General features: G+C 43.3%; 2 protein-coding genes across 3 annotated transcripts in view; both read left to right on the top strand.

Moving 5' to 3' along the window:
• The first annotated feature begins 1,210 nt into the window (after positions 1-1,210).
• rmp24 (ribonuclease MRP subunit p24) lies at positions 1,211-18,137 on the top strand. Of its 2 annotated transcripts, XM_031854285.1 has the most exons (5): positions 1,211-1,470; positions 6,612-6,634; positions 6,920-7,140; positions 16,563-16,756; positions 17,058-18,137. In XM_031854285.1, exons 1-5 carry the CDS (start codon positions 1,376-1,378, stop codon positions 17,218-17,220), a joined length of 696 nt encoding a protein of 231 aa, XP_031710145.1. In that variant the 5' UTR covers positions 1,211-1,375; the 3' UTR covers positions 17,221-18,137. The 2 variants fall into 2 exon arrangements, with proteins under 2 accessions (XP_031710145.1, XP_031710147.1); XM_031854287.1 differs by lacking the exons at positions 1,211-1,470; positions 6,612-6,634; positions 6,920-7,140 and adding an exon at positions 11,924-15,223.
• A 908-nt stretch (positions 18,138-19,045) lies between these two features.
• The window catches only part of rp9 (RP9 pre-mRNA splicing factor), a 13,099-nt gene continuing 10,612 nt past the window's right edge, over positions 19,046-21,532 (top strand). The window contains exons 1-3 of the mRNA XM_031854360.1: positions 19,046-19,344; positions 19,564-19,594; positions 19,723-19,852. Coding sequence (XP_031710220.1) covers positions 19,199-19,344; positions 19,564-19,594; positions 19,723-19,852 — 307 coding nt within the window. The 5' untranslated portion in view covers positions 19,046-19,198. The remainder of the gene's footprint in view (positions 19,345-19,563; positions 19,595-19,722; positions 19,853-21,532) is intronic.

The raw sequence follows: 21,532 nt of genomic DNA, 5'->3' as shown, positions 1-21,532 counted from the left end.
GCGATCAGTCCTTGGCACGAGCATAGCAGGAGCGGTGTGTATTGTCGTCAGTGCTGAATTAAATCCCTTCTTGTGTGGAACAAAACCTCTCTGGAACTTATGCTTTGTCATCTTACATCTCTGTTTCACCGGGCGTGTGGCTGACCGGGTTGCTTCATTTGATATCCGCACCCCAGTGTACCCATCGATGCGCACAGGCTCTCCCTCCCTGCTGCTGCTGCTGCTGCTGCTGCTTCAACATATATAATATGTCGTTTTTTTTCCCCTTCCAGCAGAATTCCCGTTTAGACCCGCTACAATATACTTTCACTAGATCCTGCAGGAGTTTTATTGACTAAAGAGATACCCCGAGTCGGATGGCATAATATGTGTTGTTGGACTCAAGAAACCTGGTTTGTAAGTGCGCAGGATAGCCTACAGCAATACTGATGTCAATATAGCCCACTGTCGTCTAACATTGGTAATTCTTACTGTCCAATACGATGTAAGAAATGATGACATCAATGGATATCTGTTCAATAGAGATAGGTAGCGGTAAATGATATCTCAGAAATGCAGTCACGAGTTAGTGGGGGTTAAATAGCTTTAACTTTGGCTGTAGATAGGCCTAACATCACTGTTTAATAAATTATCACATGACAGACTAAAAATAAATAAATTAACAATGAATTATTAATCGAATAATGATACATGTTGAGTAAAAAGAAAATAGACAGAACAAAAGAGGCAATCTGTCTGCAGTCTCCGTCAAAATGACCCTGATAGTGTGTGTACTTTAAATTAGAGCCCATGTAAATATGAACTATATAAATAGTTGTATCTATTAAAACTGTATAAGCGAAATTGGGTACTTTTGAGTGGGCCCACCAGGACCACGTATTTTGAAAAAGCCCTACTTAAAAAAGAAACAGAAAACAATTATATGAAGTCATTAGGAACAGATTGTTTAACAAAGTCAAGCAACATTTTAATAATATAATAAAGCACCGGTGAGAGAAACTGCCTCTGCAGTCTGGTAATCCAGTCAGTAGCATAAGGGAAGTCGATTTTTAAGGACTAGCCACAAAGTTATGGAGAAGGATCCGCTGAGGTAAACACCCGTTAGATAGGGAACAATCCATCCGCTCCGCAGTGTGCCTCTCTGACTTACTCAAGCTCCCACAATGCACCGCGGCGAGAGCAACGTCAGAATCATGCGACCCAACGTGGGTCAAGCGGAGCAACAGTCCAGCCATAGCTTTATCTAGAATACAAGATTTAGACCTGTTCAGCGGGCTTTTAACCTTAATGTAACCTTTTTTCAGAAGAAGTCTTAACTCGGTGTTTCAGTGGAGTTCCAGTCTTTTGTTCCACGAGTCGCAGTAGTAGCGTTAAAATGAAGCCTTTTTTTAAAGAAAAATCCGCCAACTTTCTGTTAGACGCCTCCCTGCTGTATAAAGACACGTGTCCGGAGCTATCGCGGTTCTTACTGTAAGCAACTTTTGTTTAAAATACTTCCTGCATGTCCCTTTCACCTCTTGGTTCCTTATTGTTGTAATAGTAGCACGTGGGCGCTAGGTGGAGGAGCTCGACCGGTGTTAGCGGCTGACTTCCTGCCAATATGATGACAACGACCGTGTTTATCGACTGATAATCTTTATTTTCTTACATTAGTTTGTTTGTGATGATATGAGAGTTAGTGTTGAAATACAAGAAAACACCCCGAGTGACATACAGTGGATGAGACATCCACCAAAACACACGTGTCACAGAAATACTCACACATTAAATTGTACCAGTTTGACATAGAAATGAAAAATCTGCATTTCCTGTGATCATAACCGAATTCTAGGCTTGTTTTACTGGCGTGCTAACGAATAATGACTCTTAACAGTAACAGAAAGCGTCTGTAACAGACGATGTCTCGTGCATAGTGTATTAAAAGACCTGTCAATCACTCAGTCACAGCAGGGGGGCGGGACTCTGCTGTGATTGTTCTCTTAACGTTTAACCACTCAAAGAGTTGAATATGTACAGTTGTTTGCTCATCTTAACACACACAAGGCTTGATTACGTGTCACTCTTTTTGTGAATTCGCTCAGTGAGGATGTGTCTGTGACTGATGTACATTCACAGCTTGGTTCATCATTGTGTTTGCACAACTAAATCTCTGATTAAGATGCGTCTGTGGCTTACTTTTATACAAGCAAGAGAGTGTTGTTCATTTAAACAGTGACTTGTGCTTCTTGTTGCCTCCAGTGGCTATTCCTCCTACAGGAGCTAGATGGGTCCGGTGGCTGCTCATGTGCAGGTGCAGTGAATGAGATTGTGCAGTGTATGGGGAGCTATTGAAACGGATAAATTCAATTTCACTGCTGCCAGCAGAGACTGTCCCTTTTATCAGTGGGTGAGTCGGGCAGTATGTGAAGTACACCTAACTCTCTTGTGTCTGTCGCAAGGTTGTCAAAGGGACTCATACAGAGGACCAAGTGTTTCTCAAGTCTTTTTTTATTCCCTATTAGAATAAAACACAAAAGTCAGTCATGCCAGTTTCTAATTTGCATCATCTTTTACAGTTTGTTGCCTTAGTTTTGTTGCTTTTGCAGGAATTTATTATCCCACACAGTGCCTTATTTTGTTGATAGTAAAGGCAATTTCCAGAGAAATCTTCTTACGCCTTGGGTCTCTGTGTGTGTCTGTGAGCCCTATCGTAGTTTAAATGGTTAGTAATGCAAGTGTGTGTGTGTGTGTGTGTGTGTGTGTGTGTGTGTGTGTGTGTGTGTGTGGACTCTTGTGGCTCGTGTTTGAGTTGGGTTCCAGCCATGTTCCTGTATCCTCCGTCTTGGTTTCCCTTTCACCTGGGCCAGGAAATCTGTAGGCAGAACCACCAACGGCAACAAAAAACAGAAGTATTAAAGGTGAAACCCCAAGTCAGGGTTATTTGTGTGTGAGCCCGCTGCTACTTCAACACATCGATCTGTTCCCCCAGATTCCCTGGCTACGATTAGCCGTGGCTATAGAGAACATTTTGACCACTATAAACTATAACCAGCTGTCCTTCAGGCAAGACATGAGTGTGAATGTTTGGACCACGGGCTGAAAGGCCGGTCTTGGTTTCATGCCAAAGTGCCTGGCAGAGAAGACACCATCAGCAGCCGTCGCCAAAGCTCCCCCGAAGTGTGATGAGATAATTGAATGCTAAATTTGATCTTCAGCCAGAGTGGTGATATGGATGCTATGTCAGGAAAACAAAAAGACTGAATAAACCTTTCAGATAGAGTTCTTGGCCACAGTTGATCAGTTAACTGAGGGGAAGTGAAACTAGCTGACACACGTGGTCAGTGTGCGTTGATGTTTTTTAGATAATGAACCACAACTGTCTCTCTGTGTTCCTCTGGGGGTCTCCAGTGTCTTCTCTGTCTCCGGCTCTGGTTGTGGTCATGCGTCACTGGAGTGTTTGTGTGTCGTGGGTGCCCGTCTGTACTCTCAAACACACACTACTACACGTATTTGTTGGAGATCGTGTTACCGCCTTCTGCCACCGTCTTCACCTTCTGTCAGGCCGACGATGACTGAATGCGTCCGTCCGTGTGTGTGTGTGTGTGTTTGCATCAGGGTTACAATTGGGTTTTAAAAAATGTTTTCCTTTTTTGGTTTCAGATCAAATGTATCATAGGCTTTCACACGTTATTTCAGTCGAATGTATTTGTGTGTGTCTAGGATTGTATTTAGTGAACGTGACGTTGTATGTGCGAGTTATGTGTGACGTCACTTTATTGTGGATCCTGTTGCCGGCTGCTTTCCAGTAAGTTAATAATCATAGTTGTGTGTTTGGTAACTGGAGCCGGACTCACTGCTCCGATACCCAAAATATGCAGGATGTCTGCTGGACAAACAATGTCACAGGGACTCAAATATCCTGGAGTGCTCTTGCTTTGCATTAAGCACTGTATTGTCTTTCTCTTCATAGAGAGCAGCCTATTATCTACGTTGATACCGATATATTTATATATATATATATATATATATATATATATATATATCTGTAATAATCCAATGGTGTTGAATGTGTGCAGATTAAAGCAGGGTAGGGTGGTAGCGGTACGGCTGGGCGATATGGCCAAAATCTTCTCACGATACACGTCATCTCATATCTCAATAACGATTTAGAAATAGTCTAAATGAATTAACCACATGGTTTTGTGTACTCTTGTGTGACAATAGAAAGGACTGAGTATTTTCTAATTTAATTCATTCATTCATTGGTGCAAAATAATCAGATTTGTAGTTAGTATGTGCTTGTAACGTAATTATGTGTCACGATGTATGATGTCATCACAACACCATCTCAGTTTAGCGTGTAAGCATGCTAATATTTAGCTCCCAAGGACAAAGTCAAATTGTGACCTGATGTTGGTGCTGAATTAAATGTCAGAGGATCAGCAACGTTTTTAAGATTCGTCCTGAAGGGGAAAGTCATGACCTTTGGATATTTGTCAAAATCTTTCACCACATTTTTCCGTTCCACTTTCAACACCTTTTGAGACATAATTTAAGAATGGTCATCATTTAACCTGCCAGGCTTTCTCCCTCTGGAAGAGTTCTGTATCTTTGCTGTTCAGCCGGTTCATGGTCTCTGTAAGCGTTTGAGAGAGACCCTCCTTTTCCTTGCAGAGATCCAGGATTTCAATGTCCCTCTGGTGGATTTGCTCATCCACCTGGTTCACCTTCTTCTTGTATTCAGTCTGCAGCTTCTCCCAGTTCTGTGTCTTGGCCCGCGTCTTTGTAAACTTCTGGTGGATTTGCCCATCCACCTGGTCCACCTTCCTCTGGTACTCAACCTGCAGCTCATCGGTACTTTGAACATCTGGTTGTTTGGGTCAGAGACGTGTTGTTTTTCTGCCTCATATCTCGCTGTCATGTTGTCATACTCCTGCTTGCTCAGACGCTGGGCGGCTTCCATCTCCTCCTCGTGGAGTTGGAGACGTTCCTTGAGATGAGAGATTTCAGCCTCATACTCTTTTGAAGTAACTGAGCCCGCCTTCTGGGTCTAAATATCTATGCGTTACAAGCATCAGTGAAGGGTTTTCAGAATATGCCAGCAGTTGCACTGTTGTCCCTGATGGTGGCAATACAATGTTCATCATGCTCTTTGCCTCCGCCAGCTCTTCTGTCTTTAATTACATTACTACATCGAAGCCAACACAGCCCCCCCCCCATTTGCCCTCCAAGCCTTTGCATCTTTTAGGAATCTCTCGATTGCGTCTCCCAGTTGTCAGCCGTTCACGTGGAGGGCCGGTAGCTTCAGTGTTCATCACCACAGCTAAGTGTGCACTTAAAAGGAGATGCATGACAGGTATGATAATAGGATTAGTGCGGTGGAAGAGGTTTGTGCGGTGTGCAGCTTCTGAGAGTTGGCTCATCGGGGGGGCAGCGGGAACAGAGAATGTGGGGAAACAAAAACCCAGCTTCTCTACACTCGAGTCTGTTCATAGCCTTGTCTGAGAATTTGCAAAACAATGACGAATATATCGTTTTATGTGGTGTCAAGTGCACCCTAATAGTCATTGATTATCAGTAATGTTATTATAAGTAACAGTAATGTATTCAAAACCTGCTAACTTTCTAAAGAAGACTTTTAGACCAGCTAACATTTGAAGTGTTCAAGGCCTGTAAATCAGTGCTCTACAGAGACACAAACCACCACGGTGGCCTCAAACAACTTCTCTTCACTTCCAGTATTTTCTGACAGGACTTTATATAATCTGACAGTTTAATCCAGCCACTGATTATAAAATTTGGGGGGGGGGGGGTCAAGGGACAGTGGCTCAGACTGGAGGATGACTGATGGCAGATATGTTATAAATCTCTTTCCACCCTGTGCTGCAGCTAGCGTCATCCAGCAATAGAATGCACCATCTCACATATGGGGTGGTGCAAGTGGAGAGTGTCAACAAACTGCCAGCGGGTCCATTCCAGATTAGAGCCGACCCCCCCCCCACCCCCCCAACGCCCCTTTCCTCCTCTCCATAAACAGCCAGCCCCGTTGCCGCCTCTCTCTGGACAGTAAATTTCCCTTCATTGATTTAAGCCCGGGGCTAATTTTAGTGGGACTTAGCAGTGGCTTAGTGCAGATGTTTGTACAAATATCTCATTGTGAGCATTCCAAAGTTAGAGCTGTCCTAGCAGTCACAAAGGTAGCCCTGTATTGTGGGGGGGGCATTGACAGAGTGTGGAAATTTGCCCTATATTGTTTGGGAGAGACCCATTAGTTGCATGTTTTCCGATATGCATAATGGAAAGGTCTGCCTGTGACGGACTCTTTTGGTGTTTCCATCTTGTAATGTGTTTATTTTCATGTATTTTAACATAGTTGTTAACTGCCAGTTTCTTTCGCCAACTGTTTTTAATTTTTTTTATACATTAGAAGCGCATTTTGAAATAAATGAATATGCATGTCCAACAATGTGATCTATTTCAGAGAGACTGTAATTATTAAAGTATTACTTCATAATCATCTTGTACTAATGTTTTTTTAACACAAAACTCAGTTACTGATGAATTTGACTCTTTTCTGTTTTAAGTATTTCTTCAAAATGTCTGAACTGGTCTCTTCTTCTTCTCCCCTATAGGCAGTGGCCTGCGAGGACTAATGGTAAGTTCAGACACCTGCACATCCTTCACCAACCTTACTTTTTAAGCACAATTTTCATTTCTGCATATTTCACCAGAGCTGAACGCAGTAGTAAGTCGGGCCTTGTCACAGACTTGCCAAGGTTGATAAACGGCCAGATGTACTGAGTGAGCCAGCTGTCTGTAGCAGACTGCCTGGTGGGACCAAACACTCACAACCCAACACGGGTCCATGTCAGCCAGAACCTCACCAATAGGTAGTTTTGCCATTTCTTTGCCATTTAGCCTTTTTCTCTCCTCTTCTCAGCACCAGCGAAGCGGATGTGCTCCAGGCTGCTGCGGAGCACCTTGGTGTGTCCGTGCTGCTATCAGTGGCTGAAGCCTGACAACCACCGGATGCGGCTGCGGCCCAAGCGGCGTCCACCAGCACGGGTGCAGAGCGTCCTGCGCAGGAAGGCCATGGGGAAAAGGCTCAGTCTGGTGCAGAAGAACCTGCTGCAACGCTTCCAAAAGTCCTCCTCCGTGCTGGTGAGAAGACAAAACACTACAACCCCACAGACCATGGTTGTGTATTGTGCTGCACTGCAGCGTATTGTCATTGCAGAAAAACACCAGGGGCATGTGCCTGAAATGTGTTCCTCAACTTCAGTGGTGCTGAACTAAGGGAAGGGGCAGCCTGCTAGACGCTGATATTAGTTTTTAGCAATAATACCTGCTGGAAAACTAATTTACACCAAACATTTTTAGTGGATAATCTCTATTTTATTATATTTTTTACATATTTGGTTGGTAATTCTGGTGTTTCTGTGATAAGCCTCCGTTGGGTGATAACATTGTTCCTCTGATGTATCAGTTGTGCTTTACTGGTCGTAAAGACATATTTGTCAGCTACCTTCAGCCCGTCGAGTAGTCTTTGACTTATTCTGTAGCTAGTGTTGACCTCTGACCTATGGAGGAGACACAAAATAACATCCCAGGGTTGGTCAAAGATGTATCGCATCATTATTTATTATAGCATCACAAGCCCCTGCATGGTCTCTTTATGTATTGCCTCCAGCCTTTGTTGCCATTTAGATTTATGAAGTCATTTGTATTCATTGCACAGAACTATCAGTTTCCTTATGGCCTTTGCAGTGGCTCCATTAAGCTTAACTGTAAGAGAACTAACACTCACCCTGTTCCCTTACACACACACCCCATAACTGTTATAGTTGTCCTTTTTGCCCTCCCAGGCGTACACAGAATGCAACAACGCTTATTTATTTATTTTACCTTCCCACTCTGATAAAACCGGTGTTGGAGCTCGTGGCATCAGGGTCAGTTTCTCCTGCATCAGAGAGCAGCGATGGGAGAGGACCACTGGAGAGCCCCTCTGGTGGTCTGACCTCAGCCCCAACGAAGAGCAGCTCTCGTGGAAATGCTTTCGCCTCATTAAAATCTGGTCAGGTTGATTTAATATGCAGTTGTTCACCGCAAGGCCCTCTGAACACACTCTTCGCTACATATCAGTTGACTCCGAGGGCAGAGAGGAAGACAAGAGAGGGAGCAGCAATGAAATGTAGCCGTGAGAGAAGCGGAGGAGAATAACACAGGAGAGGGAAACCGAAAAAGTCATTTACCAAAAATATTATTACATAAAAAGATAAGAATCTACCAATGGGAGCAATATTCCACTGCATCTGAAACGGCATCAAAGCGGCACCAACATGGCTTTTGTGAATCATGATTTAATTGTGAAATCTGCTAACATCGGAAATGTTATCATCCCTGAATTGTTATTAATAATCATATCTACTGTATAGTTGTGCGGAGTCATTTCACGTAGACTTTCAGAAAACACCCCCAATCCAACCCCATCCCGGACTTTAAATCCATAAACGTAAGCCCGTGTGGCTCATCACACACATAACAGAGCTATGTTGTGTGTTGTACCTCGTAGCCCTCTCTTACAGACACTCTTACGGGACTGTGCACCTCTCCTCTCTCTCATTTGTCAACAGTGTTTTAGTCACGATTGGAGAATGTCGATGCTCGCTCATTATCCTGACTTCCTTATAAACCAATACACCCCCGAGCAGCTCCTGCAAAGTATTTTTACCCTCTGTTTTCAGTCATATACTGGGGGCAACAAGTACGGCAGCATGTGCCTCGGCTGAGGGACGATAGCGACGCGATAACCTTAGAAATGCAGCGTGGTGGAGCGGTGAGATAAGAGGAGGAATGAACAGAGCACATCAACCCCGAGAGCCCGAATATAATGAGATTAGCATCCGCTCGCCTCCTCTGCAGAGATAGAAGCGTGTGGTAGTTAGGATAACAGAAATCAAATCTGATGTAATAGAAGAAGTATTTTTCTCATGAGCCAGTTTCTCACAAGATGCTGCTCTTGGCAGATAATGTGCCACAGCGACCACAGAGTCCTTCATTTGTTTTATGTTCGTGTGTGCCAGAGTTCGTCGTTATGTGCTGTATACACGATGTTCCGCTCTTCTCACCGTTAGTCCGGTAACACCCGCAGTCAGAAGTGGAGGATTTATGGGAGAAACAATCCAAACATGCTGTCGTATAAACGTATTGCTCAGACCGAGGCGGACGTCTATACAGAACACGGTGTGAGTGTTCGCAGACGTCCATGTTTGCTTGCGTTCTTCTTCCAGACTTCAAAACTATTCTGGGATCGTGCTCTGGATGAGCTCTGGAAGAGCTCATTTATTTTATGACAGTTTTTTTTTTTTTTTTTTTTATCTCATGTGTTGATTAGTCTAAGAGTTTTAGGCCAAATAGAATTTTCTGGCTTTTGTTAGTGAAATATTTGGTCTTCCAAACGATATGCTTACTGTACAAAAACATACAGTTAATATATGTGTTGATATTAATAATGAAAACAAAACCAAAGAATATAAGCATACACATAACCAGTAGATATTCACACTCGTACACATGGAGGGTGGTGTGCAGTATTTGAACACCGGGGTGTAAATCACGGTCGTTTCCCTTTAGGATGAATCTGCGTGTTGCCATCTGGGTGGATGCCAGCACATGATATGCTTTCCTCAGCTCTGTGTTCTTACAGCTGTTATAAATCAGGCATGTTTATTCACGCCGGGCAGGTTGTATTATATAGATATGGAAATAAGTTGGAGTGTAGCCCCACCAGGGAAGCAGAGACCCTAAATGGAGAGAAAGGACAGCGCGTTCTCCTCCTCCTCCTCCTCCGTTCTTCTGTTCTTCCTCCCAGACGAGTTGTTTGTTACAAGAAACAAAAGTAGTCACTTTTTTTCGAAAAATGATTTTGCCTGGCAGCTCACCAGAACAATAGCTGACAGATGGATATGCACGTTTACTGAAAGTCACGATGCTGTTGTTGTACTCTGAAAACAACACTTGCTTTCAGACTAACCGATGAATCCGGCATGAAAGAAAAAAACAGAACTTAAGTGGTTGAAATTATCTTTCCCCTTTCCCAGAAGCGCCCTCTCTTTCTGACGTGGGTCCAGCCTCTCGTTATAATTTATGTCACCACTTCTTCTTGACCTCACTAGCCCGTTCTCATCCCCCAATCTTCTGTTTGTTTTTCTTCTTCTTGCACGCCTCAACCTGTCTTCTCTCCTCCTTCCATTCTTGGCCAGGTCTTCTTACATCCCTCTGTCCTGTTTGTCTTTACTGGAGTAATGGTGTTGGAGAATGTGCCTCTTAAGGAGGATGACAGGAAACAGGAGACAGAGATGTCTTGGTGCTGTTTGCTCTCAGCGAACAGATAAAGCTCCGCCGCGGGTTTTCGACACCTCGGGGTTGGACAGGGAGCGACAGGATGACAAGAGGGAGGACGTGTTTGGGGAAGAGAAAGGCCAGGAGAGACTCTGCAACAGCTACAGTGGCCTTGAACTTTTTTAGATACAAACACAGAAGTGGAAACAATGTCTGCCGGGTTTGTATAGTGCAACACACACACATTCAGAATGCATGCAGGTTGGTTCTCCGCTGTCAGCGTGTTTGTAGCCCAGCATGTCACAGGATATAGAACCCCCCCCAGAGAACTTGCTGCTGCTCTATAACAACATGTCATCTGTCAATTAGCTCTGTTTCCTCACCGCTATTCAAATCCTATTCTGGAACTTTGGCAATCCCCTCTGAAGGATCAATTGTAAGTTGGCACGGGTGTCATGGCTGGGTTTTTGGATCCTCACTCACCGGCATTAGCAGTATATCTCTCCTGCAACCGATTGTGACGGCAGGCGTGCACATTAATGGCGTTCATCGCACATCTGTCATAAAGCCACACATGTGCCATCAGTTAGCTTTTAAAGTATAATGGCCACAGAGGAGCCCCAAATCTACAGCTGTCTCTAAGTTGTAGGTTTTTTTTATCCTTAAACCCCAGAACTCTGCCTCAGAGAAGTACAGCTGGTCCACCCAGGGGCCAGGAGCATAACACTGTGTGTATGATATAAGACCATGATATTTATGGTGATTCATGATTATTGTCAGACTTATAAAGGCACATGTTCTGTTTTATATATTCTTCTATTCTCACGATGTAATACTCTGTTTGTATTTCTCACCTTATATTTTAGTTCCAGCTTATATCACCCACAGAAACAGACATTTATCAATTATGTGTTTTGTACCTAGTAATGTCAAAGACTCTTTGGTCTCTGTGCTCGTAATAAACATTGAATATGAAGATTTCGTCAGTGGAAACATTTCATTTTGCATTTCGAAGCATCGTACATTCAAATACAGGAGGCCTTTTAAGCACGGCACATTTCTAGATTTAAACCAAACCGTGACAGCATGCCCTGGAGAGAGCTTCCACAGATAATAACATTTCTTAGGATATGTTTCATGTTATATCTGAACGAACCGTATGAAGCGTTTTTTTCACAGTGTGATTTTGCTGATTCATTGCCTTCCAGATGTTCAGTCAACATTCTTTTATGTGATCTAGTTAACTGGATGAATCCTACTTGAAAGAACAGAAATCACATCTCTCTGTGGCACCTGCTCATGTGTCCCCCCCAAGTTCATACACTGCATGTCAAAGATTTAGCAACGGCCTAAATTAGATGGCACGTGATGGTTAGGATTCCATTTCAGGTTATCATGACTTGTGACTCTACAGCAGCCAAACCATCATCATCATTGTGGAGTAGGCAGTGTCACTTCGTTGATGTTGTTGAGTCTGTCTTCCAGGCGGCAGCCTCCGGGTCTGAAAAATGAAGCCAATGCAGAAGTGCGTTAAACTTGCATTATTTCTAATGGCCAGCAGGGGGCGGTGACTGGTTGCAAAAAGGAGTCCGATTGTATAGAAGTCTATGAGAAAATGACTCTACTTCTCACCTGATTTATTAACTTTGCCCGTCTGTTTTTAGTTCATGAAAGTTAGGTGTAAGTTTGTATTCAGCTTGTGTCACTTCTGGTTACAAAAAAAGCAAGATATCGACGGACAAAATGCCAAATTGAAGCTACAAAACGGCCGTCAACAAACAAATGTGACCACGTCCTCTTCTGATATATAGTCTATGTTCTCTCGACTGTGCTTTTACGTGAACATGCGCACACACACCTTCACCGAGTAAGTGATTTGGTTTGTTTTCTTAGAACCGGTCCGATCAGTGCTTCAGTGTGGGCCAGCTGATGATTGTGGGGCCACTCCTGCTGACAAGAGGATAAACCACGGAATGTATAAAATAAGTGGATGTAGCCACCGTGGTGCCACTATGCGATATAAATCATCATTTACAATGTTGATATCTGTCCTCCAGCCTTTGCTCCGGTTTGTTTTGCGGTAAACCTGAGACCTTTATCACCAGCAGAGACAGAAACAAAGAGAGAAACAGATATGACATGTTTTTTTTTCCATGTGTAGAAGCTCTGCATTCAGACCGGGGGCCTCTGTGTGCGTACCGGGCAGCCTGCCTCCAGACCGGGTGACTAAGTGGCTGCCTGCAACATCACAGCCGTCCTCGTATTGATCCCCCACTTGCTCTTCTGCTTTCCACTTTATTGTGTTCTATTGATGTGTTCTCAAATGAGTGTCGCACACCAGTGGCGTTCCAAAAACTGCAAGCAATTAACATTCCACAGTTTTAAACGTTTGCATGCTTTTATTCTATTCAAAGATACTTACTGGCGCCTGGTTCTGTCTCTCCCTTACTGTTACTCCGCTCATCTCTCCCCTCTTGGGTGGCGTCGGTCTGCCGAGGTCAAATAAATCAACCCGGGCCGACCTCTCGCAGCAGAGAGCGAAAGGCAGGAAGGGAGGTATTTATGGAGCAGGGGGCTATTAATAGAAAGAAGAATTGATTTATGTGGGTCTGTATGTGTTTGTGTGTCTGCGTATGTGGGTTTCACATGCAATTTCTTCTTCTAATTCTCAGAACCAATGTTGCATGTATGAGTAATCGTGCGTGTCGTATGGTGGCAGAAATAAAGACACTTGAGGGTTTGACACCAAAGACCCAGCAGGTCCAGGATAGCAGAGGCAGTGATTTCTGTGTTGATTAGGTTCAGACAAGAGAAGCTCAGAGGTGTTTAGCTCATGACTCCCGTCTTCTTATTGTGTTACATGTGGTCAACTGGGCACAGCGCCAGCTGCATGACACGAAGCTGCACAACCTCAAAGAGAGTTGTTTTCTTGCACTCTTTTGCTCAAACACCGTACTTTCATATACACTTACACAGAATGCATGTCTCAGGTCAAAGCTCATAGATTAAAGTCTTGCTGGTGATTTGTCGGCAGGCACTGTCTGCCTTCAAACCCTTCACTGCACAGACAGCATAAGAATTAGCAGGTTTATTCTCTCTTAATACTAATCTAAGTGGGCTGTTAGTGAGGTCTATATGATTGTCTTTTTTCATGGGTTGCGGGATAAACAGCACAATATTAGATTACTATTCACTTGTTTCCTGTATGGTGGGTTTCATTTTAATCTCGTAGTCTTCTGACCATATGATGAACCTTTATTTTTTCCACAACAGAAATTCAACTATCTGCATCAAACCATCTGTCCTTAATATTCCCCCAGCTGTGCATAGATGGTCGTTTATCATCTTCCTACCCAGAAGCTCCAACTTGTCTCTTTTGCCATATGCTTGACGGGCCACTGCGTCTGCTCCCAGGATCAACAGACAAGAAAAACAAATCTCCCTGCAGCACCGGCCCATGTGTGTCTCTCAGAGTGCATACACGTCAAAGGATTAGCTCAAATTAGATGTGTACACCTGATGGGTGGGATTTAATTTCAGGTTATTGTGAATTATCGTTGTTGACTCCTTTATATTGCTGGGTCTGATCAGTCTCTCCACTGGGCTGTTATGCACACACACACGTCTCCTTTCTTAGAGCCTGTCTTATTAGTGATGATAGTGGGGCCGCTAGCGCTAACTTGATGACAAAGAGGATCAACCATTGGGATGAACAGCAGCAGGTCATTCTAGTCATAATCCTCCTTCTGCAGTCTGTCTGTGTTTGATCCACTCCACGATGAGCCACACACTCCCGTTGTCTGTGGCATGTTTTTTATCCTTAGCGATCATTGGATAGTCTGAGTTCAAACCAGTACAATCTACACCGTCACCTAAATGTCCACAACCCCCGATCACTGACTTTACAGTCCTAAAGGATAAGTTGTGCATTTGAGCCTGTTATCTACATTATGTTCCACGTTGATTCCCAAATCATACTATTGTTTACAATTTGCTTTAAGGGAATCACTAGTTTCCATTCATTTCAATGCAGCAAGAAAATCCTCTTGCAGCGATTTTACGATACAACATTTGATATCTTCTAAACCTCGTTGTTTTCAAACGTAACTTCTTTTTTTTAATTGTGTCGTATTAATGCTAAAGTGTTGGAATCCTTAGAGATTCAATGTTGGGCTTGAGGACAGTACAGCAGGATAGATATTTACTCGTATACACGTGAACCAAGATCCTCCGGTGGAGTGCCACTCGACTCTCTATGGGTCTGTTTCTCTGAAACACCTCTATGGATCCAGAGAGTGGTGCCAGTATGACATCCTCTAGCATGCCTTTGCAATGTTAATGTTCTTTGCTGAAATGTATATTAGGCACTCAGTTCTTAGATAGGCGGTGTAGAAAATCAAATCTGCACACTGGCCTGTGTGTGTGATGATTTCTCTATGTAAATAATATGACGTATCCTTCTTGAATTCGGTCCCATTGATTTTTGGACACAGAAACAAAATCATGACATATTCTACATAGAAAATTAAAAAATCTCTCTGGATTCCTGTCTACCATACCGCCTGTGTTTGGAGATGCTTGGTGGAGGTCTGACTTTTCATTCCGCGCGGTTTAATCAGTTTGCAAACAGCGGTGTGTCTAGATGAGGCCAGCCACTGACGAAGCAGCAGCAGAGTGCAGTGGTGGCTCCTCCTTTCAGCCACACCCCTGTGCAGAGACGGGTGGGTCAGTTGCTGGGCTCGGTCTGTATAAAGCTGGACATGCAGGCTCGTGTAGTGAACACTTCATACGCGCTCTCGTAGAAAGAAAGAAAGAGGAACTCTGTACTCCCCGGTGCACCGAAACCCAACTCTTCAACACCAACAGACACCTGTCAGAATCTGAAATGGCCGCCTTCGTGTCGGTGAGTTTTCCGCCTCATCAGCATTCTGGACTGTCGACAGCTTGGCTCAGACTTGCTGACCTCTGCACTGGTGGTCTGTTCTGACCCGTTTCCCCCTTGTGCCACTCTGGGTGGCTGGTGTAATTAGTGGGATTTAAGTTACTGATGATTGGGAGGGCTGTCGAAGCAATCCTCAAATTACACTAAACAGCACTTCACACTTTGTACGGCATTTTCTAAACTCAGAAGACTTTTATTTTGTACTGTAGAGTTGGTTTATCTTCTGTGCAGCTTGTCTTGCACTCATCTCTGAGATGATGTGATTGTCTCCAATTTGTTGTCGTCACTTGATCTTCTAGTGGCGTCTTAGTTGTGAATACTGGACAGCAATTGAATAAGAGCATGGTTCAAATGTTCTGGATGCGAGTGAGGTTCTTTTTCTTTATCTGTTTGGGGGTTGCAAAATAATGTCTGTTAATAACCTCGTGAAGGATTGCACATTAGCTAATCCCAGTCTACTCGCATGAACTATACCTTTTTATTGGGACACAGTGGTCAGGAGTCTGGGATGCTAATTGTTGTCTTGAATCATTTGGATCTCATGAAGCGGCAGCTGCGTCTCGTCACTCTCAGAAGTGTCTTGTGCTCGTTGCCTAATATAGGTTCTTGTGTAATCTGTGTCAGGAAGTTGCTTATAATTCATCATGTAAGGCGCAGTAAAGTGTAAACTCGACTGACGAAAGTAACCCCCCCCCCCCCGAAAAGGTTCATAGAGATTAACTGAAAGAGTTGTGTGACGGTGTTTATAGCACCCGTACCCTGAATGGGTGAAACGTGCATGGCAACAGCCCCACCTTGCCCTCTCATAGGCTAAGTCAATGTTTCCCATCCCGCTTTAACTAATCCAGTTATTTTAACATTGTACAAACATTGAAGGGGATGTTAGGAAGGGCCAACGGGAGGAGCCTCATCTCCTCTCATGAATTTGCATCCTGGACTCCATTGTCAGCTCTTCCTCAGCTGTAGATGTGTCACACAGGGCATCGGAGCACTTCTCATTACAGCCCCCCCCCCGTTCCTGCCACAACCGCTGCTAGTCCTGCTCTCTGTGTCCCGGGAGGCATTCTGTCACTGCAATCGATCAAGACTGAGTCACAACAAACTCCTGTGTGCCCCTGAGAAAGTCAGACAACTCTGGCTTTTAGAAAACTTTCTGATTTAGTTTGTTTTTTGTTGCTAAATATTCCCATGGGGGATACCTTGAATGCCTTCACCTCAAAACCTCGTTATGTACGAGGGGAATATAGATGCGGGGCCACGCAATGTTAATGAATATGTTCCGCTCCTCTCCTTATCCCAGATGGCCACCTGCCACACTTGCAGCAAGACGTCCAGACACAAAGGAATGAACAGGGAGTTCATAGCTACCCTCGCCAGGACCCGCAGCACACCAGGGAGCGCTGTTAAACACAAGACCCCGCAGTCAACCCACAGAGCCAACATGACAACCCCCAAGACTCCTGGCAAAGACAAGACACCTGCTCATACTCCTAGGTAAGTTATTTTAAGGTGTCTGGTATTGATATCCCCTGAGCTAGAATTCAACATATAACCTCTCTCAACTAAACTTGGTGTCACAGACATCCGAGAGGATGATGTGTCAGGCCCGTTGGCATTCGAATGATTGCGTATCCATGCTTGCCAGATCATATACTTGTTGACGGCGCACTTTTAACATTTCCTGCCAAGCAACAAAATCTTAAATTTCCCTATCCTAACTCTTCATCCCTCCCCCTTTTTCCGTTTCTCTCTCCTCGCTTCCCAACTCTCTCTCTCTCTCTCTCTCTCTCTCCAGGTCCTCCACCTCCTCTAACACGTCAGGGTCGGCCCCATCTTCCTCCAAGACTCCCTCTAAGCCTAAAAACTGGGTCGTCCAGCGTCTCAGCAAGATACTAATGCGAGAGCACCACCAGAGCAGCAAGAAGGGGGGCTTGAAAGATTTTCTTTCCTCGCTTTGAGTGTCCTCCTTGTCTTTATGTAAACTCTTACAAACAAGGGGTTAGACCCACATTTGTAACGTGTTAACACCAAAGGCTCAGGAGGAACTTTGGTTTCTGAGCCGGTGTGGGAAGGGTCGCAGCCTGCCCACCAACACAGCTATTGCTGGGCTGTTTGGAATGGCACTCCTGGTATCCTGAATGCAGCAACTGGGAGCGCTGGGCTGGCTATTTCAGCTGTTAATCAGGGTTACTGCCTCTGCTGCTGAGCCAGTTGGAGACAAATGCTTCTTTGTCTAATTTAGCACACGCCTCTTGTAATACTTCCGCTCCCTTTTAAGTGGAAGGATTGAGGAATTATTCAGTGTTTATCAAATGGCTGAAACATCGCAGCAAACCCAACTGTGTTCTGCGGTGGCGTTTGTGGCGCGACAAGCTGGTTTACATGCCTTCTAACATCCTTTAAAGTTACAAGTATACATGTATATGATACGAATATATACAACGTTTTCGTACTCGTATTAATTGATGTCAAAACTTTTGTATTTGAATTTATTGATTTACTTTTACACCTCTCTTTCCAGGTGTTGCGATGTGTCTGTGTACATTCATTTGATATGGGAGTGAGACTTACCATTTGCTGTTTACATTGAATGGGCACATCTGCCTAAAACCTGAACAGAAAGTACTTTTTAACAATCAATATTGTCGAGGCTGTGCATTTTCTTTTCACATTTTCTTTGGCCATATGTTTTTGAAAGGTTAAGGTCGTTTTATCTTTTTGTTAAGAGCAAGAATTTTGAATACATTTACTGCGTTTTGTACTGCCTGGATACCTGTTTTCATTAGCTGTTCAATGTTCAGTATGTTTGAATCCAGAAATACCTCACATTTGTATTCCTCCAACACCGTGATTCTCTGAAATAAAACCTTTTCTGTTTGCGAAACTGTTCTGTTTGATATTAATCTCTGAAATGAGTGCTTGAAAATGTCTTATACTGCAACTTCAATCTTGCAGATGTTATGTCCATGTCAAATATAAATGTAAAATATGACATTAATCCAGCTGCATTCTTTACACTTAAGATAAACTTGACACATACAGAAAACGTTTGTGCCAAAGATTTGAAATTAAAAATATATTCGTAGTCCAATAAAATAGAACAAATATATTTACATGTAAAAAACGGTGCATGAATGGAGAGATGGAATAAATCCTCAGATATTTTACTTAACAATACCACAATAAAAGTCATGTTTACAAAATGTTACTTCAGTAAAAGTATTAGCACCAAAACATACTGCTGTAAAAGTTATGAAGAATGGCCTATTTCAGAATAATGTATTACTGAATAATTACTGATGCACTTTAATGTTGCAGCTGGTAAAGGTGGCTCTTATTGTCATTTTATTTAGCGCCAGGTAGCTTGAGACTTTCACCAATGGATCAATAAAGTCTCATTGTTATCTATAAAATACACCATAGTCTATTTGCTAATTATATTTACTGTTATTAATCTGAATCTGAGTAAAAAGTACAACATTTGCCTCTAAAAGGTAGTACAATAGAAGGATGAAGTTGCTGAAAATGTAAAGTACCTCAAAACTGCACATTCACTGGTTGAGTAAAGTTACGTTTGTTAAAGATGTTAAAGATAATAGAAAGGTGAATTTAGTGCTTAGCGTAATTATATGGTTACAGGAACTAAGTATGTGCTTTTGTCGTATTTGTGGAGACACTGAACCATGAACAGTCAGCAATCAATCCGGCAGCACTCCACGTGTTACCGCCTGCGTCCTGCAGGTGGCGCTGGACTTTAACTAACCAATCCGGGATGCACAGGAAGTACTGCAGCGCCAGAGAGATGTCTGCTAGTTAGCTGCTTCCTATAGCACGTTGGCTGTTTTCTTTTCCACCTTAAATGAACCTTGCATGCAGCATTATTATCTGTAAGTGAATGATTTTCCGCGGCCCACGGTTTGTCAACATCGGGGCCAAATGTCGGACAAAAAGCGAAGACGAGAGAAGGAGGAGCGCCGAGACCACAAGAGGCACAAGTCCTCCAAACAGGATTTAGAGAAACTCAAAACACACACGAAAAAACTCAACCAAGAAGTCCAACAGCTGAAACACGTCGAGACGTTGTGAGTAATATTACCGAGAGAGTTTCTGCTGAAACGGGTTAAAAAGTTATACCTGAATGATGCATGCAACTCTAGTTACTGCAAGTATTTTACTCTTATTCTAAACTAATTAATATTTGAGCAGTTAAACGCTAGGTTTGCGTGTGTTAGCTTCTACGTTACTTCTGTAGGTACGTAAGAACCATATAATAACGACTGTGTTATCTTTCTTTGGCGCAGCTATGAGAAACCTCCCCCGGGACTCATAAAGGTAACGTCACGTTTACTGCACGACAAAAGCACGTTTTAAATAAACGGGATCGTGTCGGACTTGGACACGTACAGTTGTTATTCTTTGTTCGAAAGACAATGCTCAGAAAGTGACAGTTGCTGTTGCAGGAGCACGAGGACAAACCAGAGGACTGTATCCCCGCCGAACCAGGAAATGAAGCAGCCAGGAGCTTCCTGGCGAACGCGCCCACCAGGGGGCTGTGGATGCCTCTGGGGAAGGAGGTGAAGGTGATGCAGTGTGAGTACACAGCTGCACGATGAGAGAGATACATGTGGCTGTTCACTGTCACATCTGCAGTTTATACAATACAGTTTAATTCATCTCAAGCCTCTTTCTCACTGGACAAAAGAAACCCCAGTAACGCACATTAACATCTGGCGTTTGCAGTCAGTGGAAAAGGTCACAATCGGCATTCCTTCCTGGGACAAACAAATCCGCAGTCGTCTTGGATGTTTCTTGGCTCTGTTCAGCAGTGGTGGAAACACGACACCCGGTTGGACATGCCGGTTTTTGCCCCGTTTCCTGCGCTATGTTATGTTGAAGTTAATAATATATAATCCGTAAAAATCAACAGGAATTTTGAGGTTTATTATCATTTATTCATGTACAAAACATACAATTAACATGCTCTCCTCTAAGCCACCAGACTCCAGTCAGACCACAGTAATGTTATGTTGCTGAGCGTCGTAAAGCGCACTTCATTCAAACAAAAAATAACTTATTCCACTGTTCCAAAAACCACCAAACTCTGGTTTGAGAGTTTGACAGAGAGACTGAATAAGTTACAGATAGTTCAGGTACTGTCGCTACGAGTACATCTCCAGCTGTGTGGATAGGTGACAAACGTACCGTAACAATTAGCACCACGTCTGTTGTTTGCCCGTGTTGCTAGAGATTAATAATGGTGTTGGTGGAGATTACCTTCTGTCTTTGTGGTCAGACAAAGACTGTCCTTATTTTCAGTGTCCATTCATTCCTCCGTCCCACTCATTTTCATGCTGCATGAACAGCCAGGGACCGAGGGAGTCGCACACACACACACACACACACTCACACACACACACAGGCCCTGTACACAAGTTGGCATTTGTTCTACAGAAGCCGAGCATCGCTCGCTCTGCTCAATCCTTTGAGTGTTTGAACACATCATCCTGTTTTAAGGAACGTAGAGACGTCATAGGGAATGATATGGACATGAAAACACAAGTAGAGGATAAACGGAGACGTTATAGTCTCACAGTAGCTTAAGTTATTCATGGCACCTACACTGTTGATGAAAGTGTTTAAAAAGCGTGTCATTTTGACACATTAATTCTTCACTTCTGATGTGATGATCTATGATTTGTTCGACGAGGTCTGTCTTTTATAACGAGGCAAACATTTAGTAACAGATTATTATATGAGCGGGATTGTTTGAGGACGTGAATCAAAGTTGATTCTTCTGGCTTTTTGAATTACACCAAAAAGAAATTACCCTAAATTTATGGGGTTTTTTTCCCGTGGACCTTTATGCTCCTGTGAAGGAGGGCAGTTAAGAAATAAACTACAATTAATAAAATCTTAACTCAAGGTTCACTTACTTGCTTTCCCAGAGCTTTCAACGACAAATCGGAGCCTTCATCAGTGAACACAGTTTTCCTCGATTGTTATTGAGTTGGTTCAGTTGTCAGCAAGTAGAGCCCTTAAATCATAAAACATTTATGTGTGTAGATATATATTAATATGTGTGTGTGTGTGTGTTTGTGTGGTTCTATGTGACAACTGAACTTAGCCCTCAATGTACTCTGTTTGCAGATGACGGCTGTGAGATGTGGTTAAAAGCTCACGAAAGAGCTTGCGAGTGATGTTTGAATTAAAGATGCTAAATTTGAAATTCAGAGTGTTAACAAAGCAGCAAATGGCTATTTACTGTATAAA

The sequence above is a fragment of the Anarrhichthys ocellatus genome, unplaced genomic scaffold (assembly GCF_004355925.1).
Source record: "Anarrhichthys ocellatus isolate YVR2014 unplaced genomic scaffold, GSC_Weel_1.0 scaffold14, whole genome shotgun sequence".
NCBI lineage: Eukaryota > Metazoa > Chordata > Actinopteri > Perciformes > Anarhichadidae > Anarrhichthys > Anarrhichthys ocellatus.
This window is presented reverse-complemented; position numbering and strand designations above follow the sequence as displayed.

Bases quoted from the DNA above. Each gene is read 5' to 3' on its own strand.
- rmp24 (XM_031854285.1), top strand. From the start codon at position 1,376: ATGAAGCCTTTTTTTAAAGAAAAATCCGCCAACTTTCTGTTAGACGCC. The intron at 1,471-6,611 runs GTAAGCAACTTT...TCTCCCCTATAG, and splicing joins GAGCTATCGCGGTTCTTACT to GCAGTGGCCTGCGAGGACTA. The intron at 16,757-17,057 runs GTAAGTTATTTT...CTCTCTCTCCAG, and splicing joins ACACCTGCTCATACTCCTAG to GTCCTCCACCTCCTCTAACA.